General features: G+C 35.6%; 1 protein-coding gene across 1 annotated transcript in view; it reads left to right on the top strand.

Moving 5' to 3' along the window:
• CCDC91 (coiled-coil domain containing 91) overlaps positions 1 to 13798 on the top strand; it is a 208930-nt gene that overhangs the window by 59101 nt on the left and 136031 nt on the right. The window contains exons 3-4 of the mRNA XM_012640958.1: positions 12189 to 12281; positions 12377 to 12445. Coding sequence (XP_012496412.1) covers positions 12189 to 12281; positions 12377 to 12445 — 162 coding nt within the window. The remainder of the gene's footprint in view (positions 1 to 12188; positions 12282 to 12376; positions 12446 to 13798) is intronic.

Genomic DNA, 13798 nt, shown 5'->3' with positions numbered 1-13798 from the left:
TCCTATCACTTGTATCAACACTTTTTTTTTTCATTTTTCTATTTTCCTTTTTAAAAATATGATGATATGGGAAAAATTCAATTTTCTGTTATAGAAACACAATACAAATAGTAAAAACTGTGGTCCTAAAACTGATGTCGTATCTGATTGTAAATCCTCACTCTGCAATAAAATATTCCTTTGTCAACTACTTTTAAGAAAGTCTAAATCTAACTGGTTTAGATATTTTACTGTTCAAAGTATGAAAGTGGAGGCTATGAAATAGACAAGCATGAAAAATTGAGAACTACCTAGTATTTTCTGATGATAAATTTTTAGGAGTAAGAATCACAGTACATGAGGATTTTTATGACACTTAAGTAAAGCATCAAATTGTTTCCTGAAAAGTACTACACCAATTATGTTAGTCTTTCTTTGTAAGTGTGCCTAAGTGTGTGTTTCTTCCTTTTTTTTTTTTTTTTTCCTTTGCTGGTATGGAGTGAATAATTGTGCCCCCTCTAAAATTCACGTTGAAATTTAATCCCCATTGCAACAATATTAAGAAGTGGATCCTTTAGGAGGTGATTAGGCCATGAGGTCTCTGCCCTGATTGATGGGACTAGTACCTTATAAAAGGGCTCAAGGGGGCAAGTCCAGCCTTCTGCCCTTCCACCCTATAATAACACAGTCTTTGTCCACTCTGGAGGACACAGTGTTCAAGGCACCATCTTGGAAGCAGAGACTGGGTCCTCATCAGATTCCACCTGCCAGCATCTTGATCTTGGACTTCCCAAGCTCTAGAACTGACAGAAACAAATTTCCATTATTTATCAATTAGCTAGTCTGTGGTATTTTGTTATAGTAGCATAATTGGATTAAGACAGAAATTGATACCAAGAAGTAGGGTGCTGCTATAACAAATGCCTGAAAATGTACAAATGGCTTTGGAACTGGGTAATGGATAGAGGCTGGAACGGTTTTGAAGTTAATGCTATAAAAAGCTTAGATTGTCATGAACTGAGCTTAAGGACAAATCAGTACTCAGAAGAAGAGAGCTGTAGAGAGAGCCTAGATCTTCTTAGAGATTACTTAAGTGCTTGTGATCAGAATACAGAAAAGTGGACAATAAAGGCCATTCTAATGAAGTCATAGACAGAAATGAGGAATATCTTATTGGAAACTGGAGGAAAGGCCATCCTTGTTTTACAGTGGCAAAGAACTTGGCTGAATTGTGTCTGTGCCCTTGTACTTTGTAGAAAGCAGAATTTAAGAGTGACAAACCAGAGTATTTGATGAAAGAAATCTCTAAGCAATATGTTTAGGGTGCTATATGGATTCTCTCAAAGCCTACGATAAAATGCAAGAAAAGAGAAATGAACTTTGGATAGAATTTTTAATCAAAGAGGAAGTAGACCTTAAAGATTCGGAAAATTCTCAGCCTGACCACGTAAAGAAGAAAAACAGGCCCAGGAGAGAACACCAAAGATTTGACCAAGTAACTATTTGATAAAAGAATAATCTGGTTAGAAGAAAACCAGATGCTTTCTCCAGACAATGGAAGAATGATCCTGATGGCATTTCAGAGATCATTGATGTTGTCACTCTCATCACAGGCCCAGAGTGCTGTCTGGCCTTAGGGGAAGAAAGGTTTCAGGGAGGGGCACCTTGGGACCTCAAGGCTTGCTGCCTAGGGCCACCTCAACTTTCTGAATGACACATTCCTGCACAGTGCTCTATGGCTACCCAGCTGAGGCTCAAGTGGGCCCAGGTGCAGCTCAGACCACCACTCCAGAGGGCTGAAGCTGTAAACCTTGGGTGGTGTCCACATGATACTAACTAACTCTCCAGGTATGTAGAGTCCAAGAGCTATTGAGGCATGACTATCTCTACCTAGATTTTAAAAGATGCCTTTGAGAGCCTCGGAGCACAGGCAGAGAACTTCTATGGGTGGTACTGGCACAGAGGGTCTCTACTAGGGCAAGGCCTAGTGGAGTTATGGGAGTAGGAATGCTGAAAAGAGTTCCCACAAAGGTAATGGTAATGCCTAATAGGGCCGTCGTAGAGAGATCCCACTAAGGCAATGCTTGGTGAAGTCGTGGGTGGACATCCCTGAGATCCCAGATCTGTAGGGCCCCCAGTGTGCTACACTAGCTGGGGAAAGCAGCAGGCACTCAACTCCAACCTCTGAGGGCTACTGCATGGGCTTTTCCCAGTGAACCCATGGAGGTGTATTCAGAAGGTGGGACATGGAGTCAAAGATTATTCTTAAGCCTCAAAATTTAATGTTGTCTGCCTGTTGGATTTTGGACCTACTTGAGACCTATTATCTCTTTCTTGTTTCTTATTACTCTGTTTTGGAATGGACATGTCTGTCCTGTGTCTGGCCCACCATTGTTATTTTGGAAGCATATAACTATTTCACAGTTCACAGCTGGAGAATAATTTGCCTCAGGATGAAACACAGCTTTGATTCTCACCCATACGTGATTTTACATGATGATTAGATGAAACTCTGGACTTCAAACTTTTTTAGTTGGTTCTGAAGCAAGTTGAGATTTTGGGCGCTATTGAGATGTGATATATTTGTATGTGAGAAGGACATGAATTTTGGGGGTCAGGTGGTTTTAATGTACATGTCCCCTCCAAAATTTATGTTGAAACTTAATCCCCAATGCAAGAATAGTAAGAGGTGGCAGCTTTAGGAGGGGAGATTCATACAGTCCTCTGTCAGTATTCACAGGGATATTGGTTCAAGGACCCTCCTCAGATACTATAATAAAATATGGATGCTCAAGTCTTGCAGTTGGCCCTGACATCCTGTGGAAACAAAAAGTCAGCCCTCTGTATCCATGGGCTTTGCATTCCTCTAATACTCTATTTTCAAGCTGAGGTTGGTTGAATTAATGGATGTAGAACCTGCAGATAAGGAGGACTGACTATACCTTATAAAAAGGCACAAAGTGGGGGCAAGTTCTGTCCTTCGTCCCTTCCACCATGTTAGAACAACAGCCTTTGTTCTCTCCAGAGGACACAGCATTCAAGGCACCATCTTAGAAGCAAAGAGTGCCCTTACCAGATACTGAACCTGTTGGTGCCTTGATCTTAGACTTCCTAGCTTCGAGAACTGTGAGAAATACATTTCTATTATTTATAAATTACCCAGTCTGTGGTATTTTGTTAGAACAGCACAAACAGACTAAGACACCTGCTAAAAAATTATCTCATATACATGGATTATTTATTGCAAATGCCCATTTGAAGGCTACTGTTATGTTGAGGTAAGTTTATGGATGCTCTCCGACTTACGATGGTTAGACTTAATCAACTTTATGATGGCCTGAAAACCATACACATTCAGTTGAAACCATAACCCCATCATATGTTGAGGGAGTTACACCTTTCAATACTTTCAACTTACAATGCATTTTCAATTTACAGTATTTATGACTTATGATGGGTGTATCAGGGCATAACCCTATCATAAATCGAGGAATATCTGTACTGTCTTGTGCTTAGGCACACGGAGAAAATAATAGAATTGAGATACATTTTCAAAGGCTATTTATTTCACTTGGAAACGGTTTAAAGAGAAATACCCTTCTGCTTAAATTTAGGATTATGACAAATTGTTTGCATTTAATAAAATGTTCACTATCCAATATAGAGGCCTCATTATGGAAATATAAACTAGGCCTGACTTTTTTATGCTGCTGTGTCTCCCAATTATGCTTCTTTCCTTTTATCACTCCATTAAGTCAAAACCCTATTTAAATAGGGGGAATAACTTTATATACTTACACTTTTCCATGCCTATTAGTAATATGATTACTTGGTTGAAGTAAATCTGGTAGTATGGCTTATATTATAGTTTTATTCATAGTAAGAAGCTTATTGATATTATTTAGGCTTGCGGTAACTTCTTTAAGTAGATTTAATCTCATAGTTTATCTTTTTTAGGTTTTCTTTTCAAACAACACTTAATATGTTGGCCTATAAATGGGTGAAATGTCTGTGACTCATTTTATTTTAGGAGGTTCATTAAATTTAGTGTCTTTCAAATCATGTTAAATGGAGGCATATATATATGAGCATGTGCTTTTAAGACAGTCCTTCCAGATCACTTGATCTTGTTCAATGTTTGAGCTTTATAGAAGGTGAAAGAGGATGCTTGTTGAATTTGCATTAAAAAATTTATACTATATACACAGACACACGCAATAATGTGAAGTTTGTGGATGTGTGATTGGCGGATAACTATATACCTGAACATGAACCACCATGATTACTTAGTCTAAAATTTAATGAAAACTTTCAAGTGTGATTGAGATTATATCTGTTTACAATATCTTTGTGACTCACATTCCAGGAAAGAGATTTTTTTTTATATTTCTTTTTTTTTTACAGGAATCAAGTAAAAACCACAGAACCTCTATATTTATATTTGAGTTTGAATCAAACATTTTTCACTTGGAAGAATTTTTTCCAAAGGGGGGAAAGCATAACTATTTCTGAGTGCCTTTATTTTAGGCTAAATTTCAAAAGATTATTTTTTACACCCTTGCATTAAGTATTTACTCTGTAAGATTATGGAACTCTATTGTTTGCATTTATTTCTTCAATTTGCTAAAAGAATTTACTAAAATTTCAATATAATTTAAAGATGTAATCAATATCTTAGATGAGTGAAATGTAATAAACTCTTCACTATTCTTAGATGAGATCTGGCATAGATTTCAGTTCATTTTCATATTGTTTTTTAAAATGCTATAAAGCCAAGTCTTGTTAACCAGAGCAATCAGTAGAAAGCAACCACACATCACCTATATCACAGTGAAAACAAAGCAACAGTTAACTCAACCTTACCCAGTAGCTTTGTTTATAAGTAGTAACAGAAGTTAAGCTGTTTAGGCTGTTTTATTTTTCCCATATTGCCTTTCTAGGTATGATAATAAGTACATCCATTCAATTATTGCCTAATTACAGAGCCCTGCTGTGAAATGAACACAGCCTAGGTGTGTGTCATATCTTTAACCCATTTGTATGGGTTTGTATGCAGAGCAATTAGTATACCAATCTAAAGTTAGAGTTAATGATGGCACAATTCTTAGTTTAAGATAGATTTTAGAATTGAATGTAAAAGCTAAATTCATAAAGCTTTTAGAAGAAAATACAAGAGAAGATCTTCTTGACCTAGATGTAGGCTATTATTTTGTAAAACACACAAAGCAATAGCCATAAAAAAAAAATTGATAAATTAGGCTTTATCATGAAAACTTCTGCTACTTGAAAGACACCATTAAGAAAGTAAAAAGGCAAGCTACAAACATGAAAAAATATTCATGAAACGTGTATGTGACAAAAAGTTTGTATCTAAAGTATATAAGGAACTCCATAGATCAGCAATAAAAATAAAAACTAAAATAAATATGGACAAAATACTTGAAAAAGACAAAAACTTAGACAAATATAAGAATGGAAAATAAGTACATGATAAAATACTTAACATTTTAACCATTATGTAAATTGAGATATCAAGAGACTTTTGGACACCTATTAAAATGGCTAAAATTAAACTGAAATCACCAAATGGGGTGTGTGTTTATACACACACATATATGGACATGCACATGTACATATACATGTATATAAACATATACACACACATGCAAGCATTCATACATGCAAATACTGTATGATTATATATTTATAAAGTTCTAAAATGGGAGGAGAGACAAGATGGCTGACCTGAGATACCAGCTGCCAGATCATCTCAGAAAGAAGAAAAAGTTTTAGATGAAAAAGCAAAAACAAACAATTAGATCGGTTGTAATTCTGGGGCAAAAGTGCCAGAACCTACAAGATATTCCACGGGAAGAAGTTATGGAGCAGAAAAACAAGGAGCAAGATATCATCAGAGGTCAACCCCTGAGAGGCTTGGAGTCCTGTGAAAAGAGTGGTGAAGCGGTTTGTTTTTGCCTCTCTCACATCTCTGGCAGTCAGCAGGCTCCTGAACTGCTGGAGAGCCTTTCTACCCTTACAATCCCCAAAGCTGCTGCCACCAGTGAACTGGTAGCTTCTTGAGGACAAAGCACTAGGCTGCCAGTCCCCTAGCAGTGCTTCCTGTCATTATAGACCCGAGCCAAGATGGCAGGTGCCATATTGCTTCTCCACCTGCTGTATACCTTTGTCTTCCTCACAGGGCTTCAGCCCCTCAGTTTTCATCTTGCTCGTTCCCACATAAACATTTCCCAACTCCAGCCCAGACTGCAGGAACCCCAGGGGACCAGTGAGTCCCAGGGAATCTGCGTGACACAGAGCCTGGGTGTTCTGGGTGGACTTCCTCTGGAGAGAGGGACAGAGACGAGCAGAGTGCTCGCTTTCCTCCATTCAGACTCTTTTCCTCTCCTTTCCCTCCCCCACCCATGGCTACTGAGAGAGACACTTTAGCTGGGGCTCTCAGGAGCTGCTGCTTCCCCTCTTTTGGGATTTCCACAGAGAGTGGGGCTCAAACCTTTACCCACCAGTGTAAAACCACCCAAAAGCTAAAGCTCAGAGCTCATATAAAGCAATAGCACAAGAGGTAAACCAAAGCAATAAGGTACTACCCAACAGGATGAACAGAACAGCATCCCATGTGTCAATTCTGTCAATCAATGTGAACAGTCTGAATGCCATACTCAGAAGACACAGGCTGGACAAATGCATGAAAAAATACAACCCATATATCTGCTGTATCCAGGAAACACGTCTAACCCACAAGGACTTATGCAGACTCAAGGTGAAGGGATGTAAAAAATACTCCATGCAAATAGAAACCAAAAGAAAGCAGGTATAGCCATTCTTATATCAGATAAAGTTGACTTTAAATCAGTAATAGTAAAGACAAAGATGGTCATTGTATAATGGTAAAGGGAATAATTCAACTAGAAGACACAATAATCCTAAATATTTATCCACAGGAGCAACCCAGATATGTAAGGCAAACCCTACTAGATCTAAGCAAAGAGATAAACAGCAGCATTGTAATGGCCAGGGACTTTACCACGCCACTAAGAACTGGACAGATCATTCAAGCAGAAAATAAAGAAACACGGGACTTACACAGGACTCCAGAACAAATGGGCCTAACAGACATTTATGGAACATAGAAAGATTAGGAATTTATTGTAAGCAATAACAACATTATACCAGAGAATATCCTATGTCCACCACCTTTTCTTTTTCTTTCTCCCTTCTATATTAGCTAAACAATACCCTTTCTGATTCTGATGTTTTGACCTAGTGTCATCTTAAAGAAAATTAAAATGTTAATTGTTGTTTTAATCTGTTTTCAAAGGAATGCTAACATTTATAGTATGTTTATTATTGAAAGGTGCTGTTGTCAGCACTAATATCAAATGTGTATTAATTTAGTCAATATTTGACTATTATTTAATTCTCATAACAACATATTAAGGTAGGTCCTAGAATTATTCAGGAAGGTTGGCTAACTTGCCAAAGGTTCACAGCTAGGTTTAGTGAATTAAAACGTTCATCTGCCCTATCTCCTAGCCACCACCACCCACCTTTAAAATGACACTTAAAGGGACCACAATAAAACCAAAAAGTAAAACCTGACCAGAATGACAAAGAAATAAGAAAGGAGATAACAGGGGGACAATTATCAACTGATTCAGCAGAGGCTAGCAAGTTGTAATCTTAGCCCATTGAGGTAAAAACCCATGAAGCCAACTGATTTGTCCTGTAAAACCCTGGAAAGCCTCAGGAAATAGAGGCTAGTGCTTCTATTGCAGTGCTGTGTGGCTCTGAAAACAGGAGGAATGGTTGAAAGTCCATGTGACTAGCAGTTAGGTCCTCAAGTCCCCTTGTACACTGTCTTAGTCAGATCAGGCTGCCATAACAAAACACCCACCATAATTTAAACAATAGAAATTTATATTTACAGTTCTGGAGGCTGGAAAGTCCAAGGTGCCCACCAAGTAGGCTTGTTTTCTTGTCCTTAGGTGGTCACAATTTCACTGTGTCCTCATATGACCTCTTCTTTGTGTGTAAAGAAGGAGATTGAACCAAAGACCATTACTGAACAGTGATCTCTCCACTGCACCCTTACCCCACTTTGCTCCTAGAATGCTGGATGTTTACCTCATGGCACCACTTAGGAAATTGGAGAATTTTTTTTATTTTTTTTAACCAAAAAGTCCAGCTCAAGAGAAAATGCTTATGGAACTAACCTTTGGGAATGCCCACCGCATGAAAAAGCCAGTTCAATACTTTTGGTGCCTACTGTGAAGCTTTCCAACATACATAGGATTTCCTATCAACATTTTTGTGTCTGAGATTTTAATATGAACATAAAAAGATTACTAAACATAGGAGAAATGACTCAAATGAGAAAATTACTAACTCAAAAGAACAAATAAAAAGAAACTTTGAGGAAACAGAGACAGTATAGAAGTAGGGGGACCCCTACCCCATCAAGAAACTATGATCCATGAAATAAAAAAGAGAGAGAAGGAACAAAATAACTGTTTCAAAAATCTCCATTTCAATCGTGAATTGTGCTGCCATAGAAATTCGGGTGCAGATGTCTCTATTATAGCATATCTTTTGCTCTTTTGGGTAGATGCCTAATAGTGCTATTGCTGGATCGAATGGTATTTCTATTTTTAGCTCTTTGAGGTATCTCCAAATTCTTTTCCACAGAGGTTGCACTAATTTGCAGTCCCACCAGCAGTGTAAGAGTGTTCCTGTCTCTCTACATCCTCGCCAGCATTTGTCGTTTTGGAATTTTTTGATACAGGCCAGTCTCACTGGGGTTAGGTGATATGGATATATGTATACACTGGAATATTACTCAATCATAAGAAATGACAGTGATCTAGCACCTCTTATATTTTCCTGGATTGAACTTGAGCCCGTTATCCGAAGTGATGTATCACAAGATCGGAAGAATGGGCTCCACTTGTACTCGCCATCAAATTGGTACTAACTGATGAACACTAGGGTGCTCACATGGCAGTAATATTCTCCAGGAATTAGGGGGATGGGGGGTTTAACCCACAACTAAAGGACATAGGGAGCATTGTAGAGGGGAAGGGCATGCCTCTAACCCTCGCTTGGGTGAGGCAAAGACATAAAATGTAACCATAATGTTTGTACCCTCATAATACCCTGAAATAAAAAAAAAAAAATCTCCATTTCATAAACGGACAATGGTGAGATAAACAGCAGTGATTGGTCCATAGCAGACAGCAAATATTTCTGGTCAAGAATAACAAGGATGCCTTTCTTCAAAAGTGGAACAATTTTGTTAATTAGCTGCTCTGGCAATCTGTGATTCTTTTCTGTAGGCTAGTCTCCCTTGTCCATTGCCCTGTTATTGTTAGTAAAGGTATAACTTTGTATTTTCTTTCCTGAGTATAATTTGGGAAAATATAAAACGTGCTCAATCTTCAACCTGCTAATATGACTTCTAGGAGTTTCTCATAAGGCTGTAAGTGTACAAGTTCACAAAGATTCATGCACAAAAATAAAGATTTCTTTTAAAGTGAAAAATTGAAAACAACGTAAATGTCTATAAGTAGGAGAATCATAAAACATATAAATTTAACAAAACAGAATAATAATGTAGAGTTCTATGGAAAATGTCAATACTATACTCATGATCTCAAAAAGATTACATAATAAATAGTATTTATATATAAACTCATTGTATATAATATTTTCATAAACAGCTCTTCAGGAAGATGTTTGCTTAAATGCTATCCATGATTTTCTTTGGGTAATGGGGCACTGCAAAATCTTTACTTCTTCTTTATATTTTTCTCAATGAGCATATCTCAGTTTTACAGAAACAAAAATCAAAATGTATTTTATTGAACTTTATATGGTTCTTGATTAGCCTCTTGTGGATTATTGGATTGTTCACTTTATAAATTAACTATGTTTAATTTTAAGCCTAACTTTTCTCTGTGCCATTCAGTATTTTCCTGAATCATCTGTCCTAATATGAATTTTTATTCAGAAAATTATCTTATTTTAGTAGTACTCTGAAAAGAACAGAATCAAAAGTGTACATTAGTCAAATTCTATTACAGCGAAACAGAAGTGAGGCTTTACCTGACATACTATTTACATTATGTAGCTTTTAATTACTATAGGTGATAACTAAGTATACCATACTGGGGCTGCTTTTAGTATTAGGTAATAACTACAACTGATAATGAGTATATAGAATGGGATTATTGTTGAAATGATTCACTAAAGGCCTGGCAAGTTACCTAGCCTAAAGTCTCAAATCACTCATCCGAAAATGAGTAGAATGTGGAACAATACAGCAGTTTGTTTTGAGAGTTTAATGTGGTACCATTACGCATAAAGCACTTCTAACTGCCTAGAACTTCAAAAGTGCTCAAAAACATGTTAGCTATGATCATCTCTAAGTATGAGAAAAGCCAGTAACGTAATTGTAGTTTCTCAAGTGGATCAATGATTTTACTTAGGATATATTTTAAGTAGAATGCTTCTTTCAAATGGTAATTTTAGATTTATTCTTGGACAAACAAGCTCAGAAATTGTCTCCTATTACAGTATTCTATCAGAATTAAGAAATGACATTCAGGAATGAATTTTCTAAACATTACATTGTCATTTTAGCTAATATACCCTCTTCAAATTTAGTCCTCATTGGACCACTGAGGAAATTTGGCCCAATTATAATAAATTACTTAATGATTTCCATTAGTCTAACTTGCAAACATAACAATATTTTTTAGGGAACAATTGTTCTCAAAGTTAAAAGTGACTGAAAAGTTTATTCTATATGTTAATTCCAATAATGTTTGTTTTATTTGTGTTATATTTATGCCCCCTCCCAAGCCTAAACAGTATTTTCAGTCTCACAGAATTGTATTTATTATTTTTAAGTCTGATTATTTGCCTGGTATATTATCTTTGCATATTTTCTCGTGTGTATTTTAAATAGGATTAGATATTGTTTCTGATCCTGTGAAATTCTGTATACATCTAGAGTTACATAGAATAAAAACTTAGAGTCTCAGTTATTATTACTTATACATTATGTGGTAAGTCTACTCATTTGTTAGTCAGCTGCCTTTCACAAATTCATATGGTACTAATAATTTCTCAGAATCATGTCGTGATTTCTATCACAGTTGGATTTGTTTTTAAGGAAAAACCACATCTTTCATGTGATTTTTCTTTTTACTCTCTTGAAAAACATAGATGAAATGTAACATTATAATTAAAAACAGGAATAATAGAGACTGGTCACTTACTCTCAATATAGACTGCCTCCCTAAAAATGTTTTAAATCAGAACAACTTTGAAAGATATAAATCTGTTTTAAAATAAATTGGATATCAGAATGAGTTCATATGTAAAGGACACTTGGATGTAAATGGTATTTTAAATCTGAGAAAATACCTTATTTGCCTTTTGTAACTGAATGAAAAATCTATGTGAGTCGTAATATACATTCTCTGGTTGTATTTCCACATTGGAGCACCACTGTTCCAGAGCAGTATATGGCTCATCTTTATTGGAGGGCTTGAGGCTGCAAAAATTGAATTTTCTTAGAAAGTTCTATTCGAACTCCAAGTGTGAGTCCATGATAACTGGCTGATACGGTTCTGTGTACTTTTTCACTAGCACTTTGGAATAAATATATGAGTTCTGTACACATTAACATTTAACTGTTACATAATATTTCTTTGACTTCATAGATTTATTTTTTGAATCTGTGGTAATATCTGGGGTGAGAACAGTTACAAATCTTTCAATTTCTTTAACATTGGTTTACTAGAAACACAATTTCTTGTGGTAGTCACATCAAGCATTTTTTCTCAGTTATCATCTAAATACTTCTGTTGCAGCTAGCTAATTATAATCACTTTAGTGAGTAATTTTTCCAAATTGACACTTTATCATTTTCTGATTAATTTTCTAATTTGGTGTAGCTAGCCTTAAGTTAGATCTCATGTCACATATTTTGTCAAACTTGGGGCTAATTGTAAAAAGGTGAATTCAATGTTTTTGGCTCCTAAGCCTTCATTTTAGCAAACTTCTCGTTGTTTCCTCCAGTAACTACTTCAGTACTTCTGGGCAAATGAATTCTACCAGCTTTTCTTGTTGTTGATAGATAGTCTGTCTCAGAGCCATAATCATAATTCAGTTATCTTTTCTTGTAGCATCAGAGGCTTCTTGAAATGCTAGATACAGAGAAGGAACTGTTAAAAGAAAAAATAAAGGAAGCTTTGATTCAGCAATCTCAGGAACAGAAGGTAATATTCTAAGTGTGCCCAGAGTATGGAAAGAATGTGCTTTGTTACCTCAAATAATACATTTAGTGTTTTTCCAACTGTCTTATCATTTATAGGAATTATTGGAAAAATGTTTGGAGGAAGAAAGGCAAAGAAATAAAGAAGCATTAGTATCTGCTGCAAAGGTATTTCCATCTGTAATTATGGGTTTCTTTGTAAGTAAGTGGAATTAAAAAACTGAATTCATTAATAATACTGTCAATCTACTTTTGTATGTTTCATTCCAGAAAAATCAGAAAGTTTTTTTATCCTTATTTTTCCTTTTAAATTTAGGATATTACTATTCATATTCTTATTAAATTCACATTCTGCAAGATTATGATGGCATTGAAATGCTTTACAATAAAGATTATTAATTACTTTTTAAAAGAACATAAATGTCAGGACACTAATATCCACCTGGTATTTGATAGATATCAGAGGCTTTGTGTATGTGTATGTATCAAGGTAAGTAATTTTTGAAGCCAAGTTTAAAATAACTCACCTAAATAGTGTATTCATACATATGAAATATATACACACCAGCAAATACATTTACAGCACTAACTTTTGAGTTTTAAATTTAAAATTAAATTTAATAAACAAATGTTGAACACCTCTTATGTACATATCACTATACCAGGGGTGGAAGTTTAAGAATGACTATGATTTTGTCTTTCTCTTAAAGAATTTACCATCAGGTAAGTAAAATGTTACTTATATACCAATAAGACAAGGAAGAATATGTTAAATTATTACAAGTGTATACATAGTATGTCTATGTTATAGAAACTTTTAAGCAATTACTTTTGAAGTGAACCGTAAAGGATGGCTAGCATTCTGAACTAAGTTTGAATTTTATTCATAGGTAAGGGAGACACCCCGCAGGGGTAGGGAACCTGCGGCCTTCTCCTTTCAAGATGGTTCTTTTTTAAGCACCAAAGGATGCAAAAAAAAAGCTTCATCTTTCTCTACTTCTTTTCTCTGTTCTGTAAAATTTGGATTCAGTCAGCAGGCTGCACTTAAGGACCTAGAAAGCCACATGTGGCCCTAAGGCTGCAGGTTCTTCACCCCTAGATGGGAAAGATTTAATAGAATGCATCACAATTCTGGGTAAGAGATAGTGATAGAACTAGGATATTAGTAGTAGCTTGGAAAGGAAAGAAATAGGTAAATTCTAGAAATAATTAAGAGATGGAATCAACATGTATATTTTGTGTAGATATAGAAGAAGACAAAGTTGTGAACTCCCGGAGTATGGATTTAAGAACAAAGTGGAGAGAGGTACTTCTTAACTTGGAATGGAGTTTGAAGTGCTCTAAAGAAAAAAATCAGGATTTTGAAAAATGTGTATCTGCTTTCCAATATTTAAAGACTTTCCTGATGAGATTTATGGTGATATTAGCAAATGTGGCTTTTTAAAATTATAAAGAAATAACTCAATGTATTTCTCAATGTGTAATTCAATGAATCAATATTTTGTAAATACCAATATTAAA

Source organism: Propithecus coquereli, unplaced genomic scaffold (genome assembly GCF_000956105.1).
Source record: "Propithecus coquereli isolate 6110/MARCELLA unplaced genomic scaffold, Pcoq_1.0 Scaffold16, whole genome shotgun sequence".
NCBI classification, from domain to species: Eukaryota; Metazoa; Chordata; class Mammalia; order Primates; family Indriidae; genus Propithecus; species Propithecus coquereli.
This window is presented reverse-complemented; position numbering and strand designations above follow the sequence as displayed.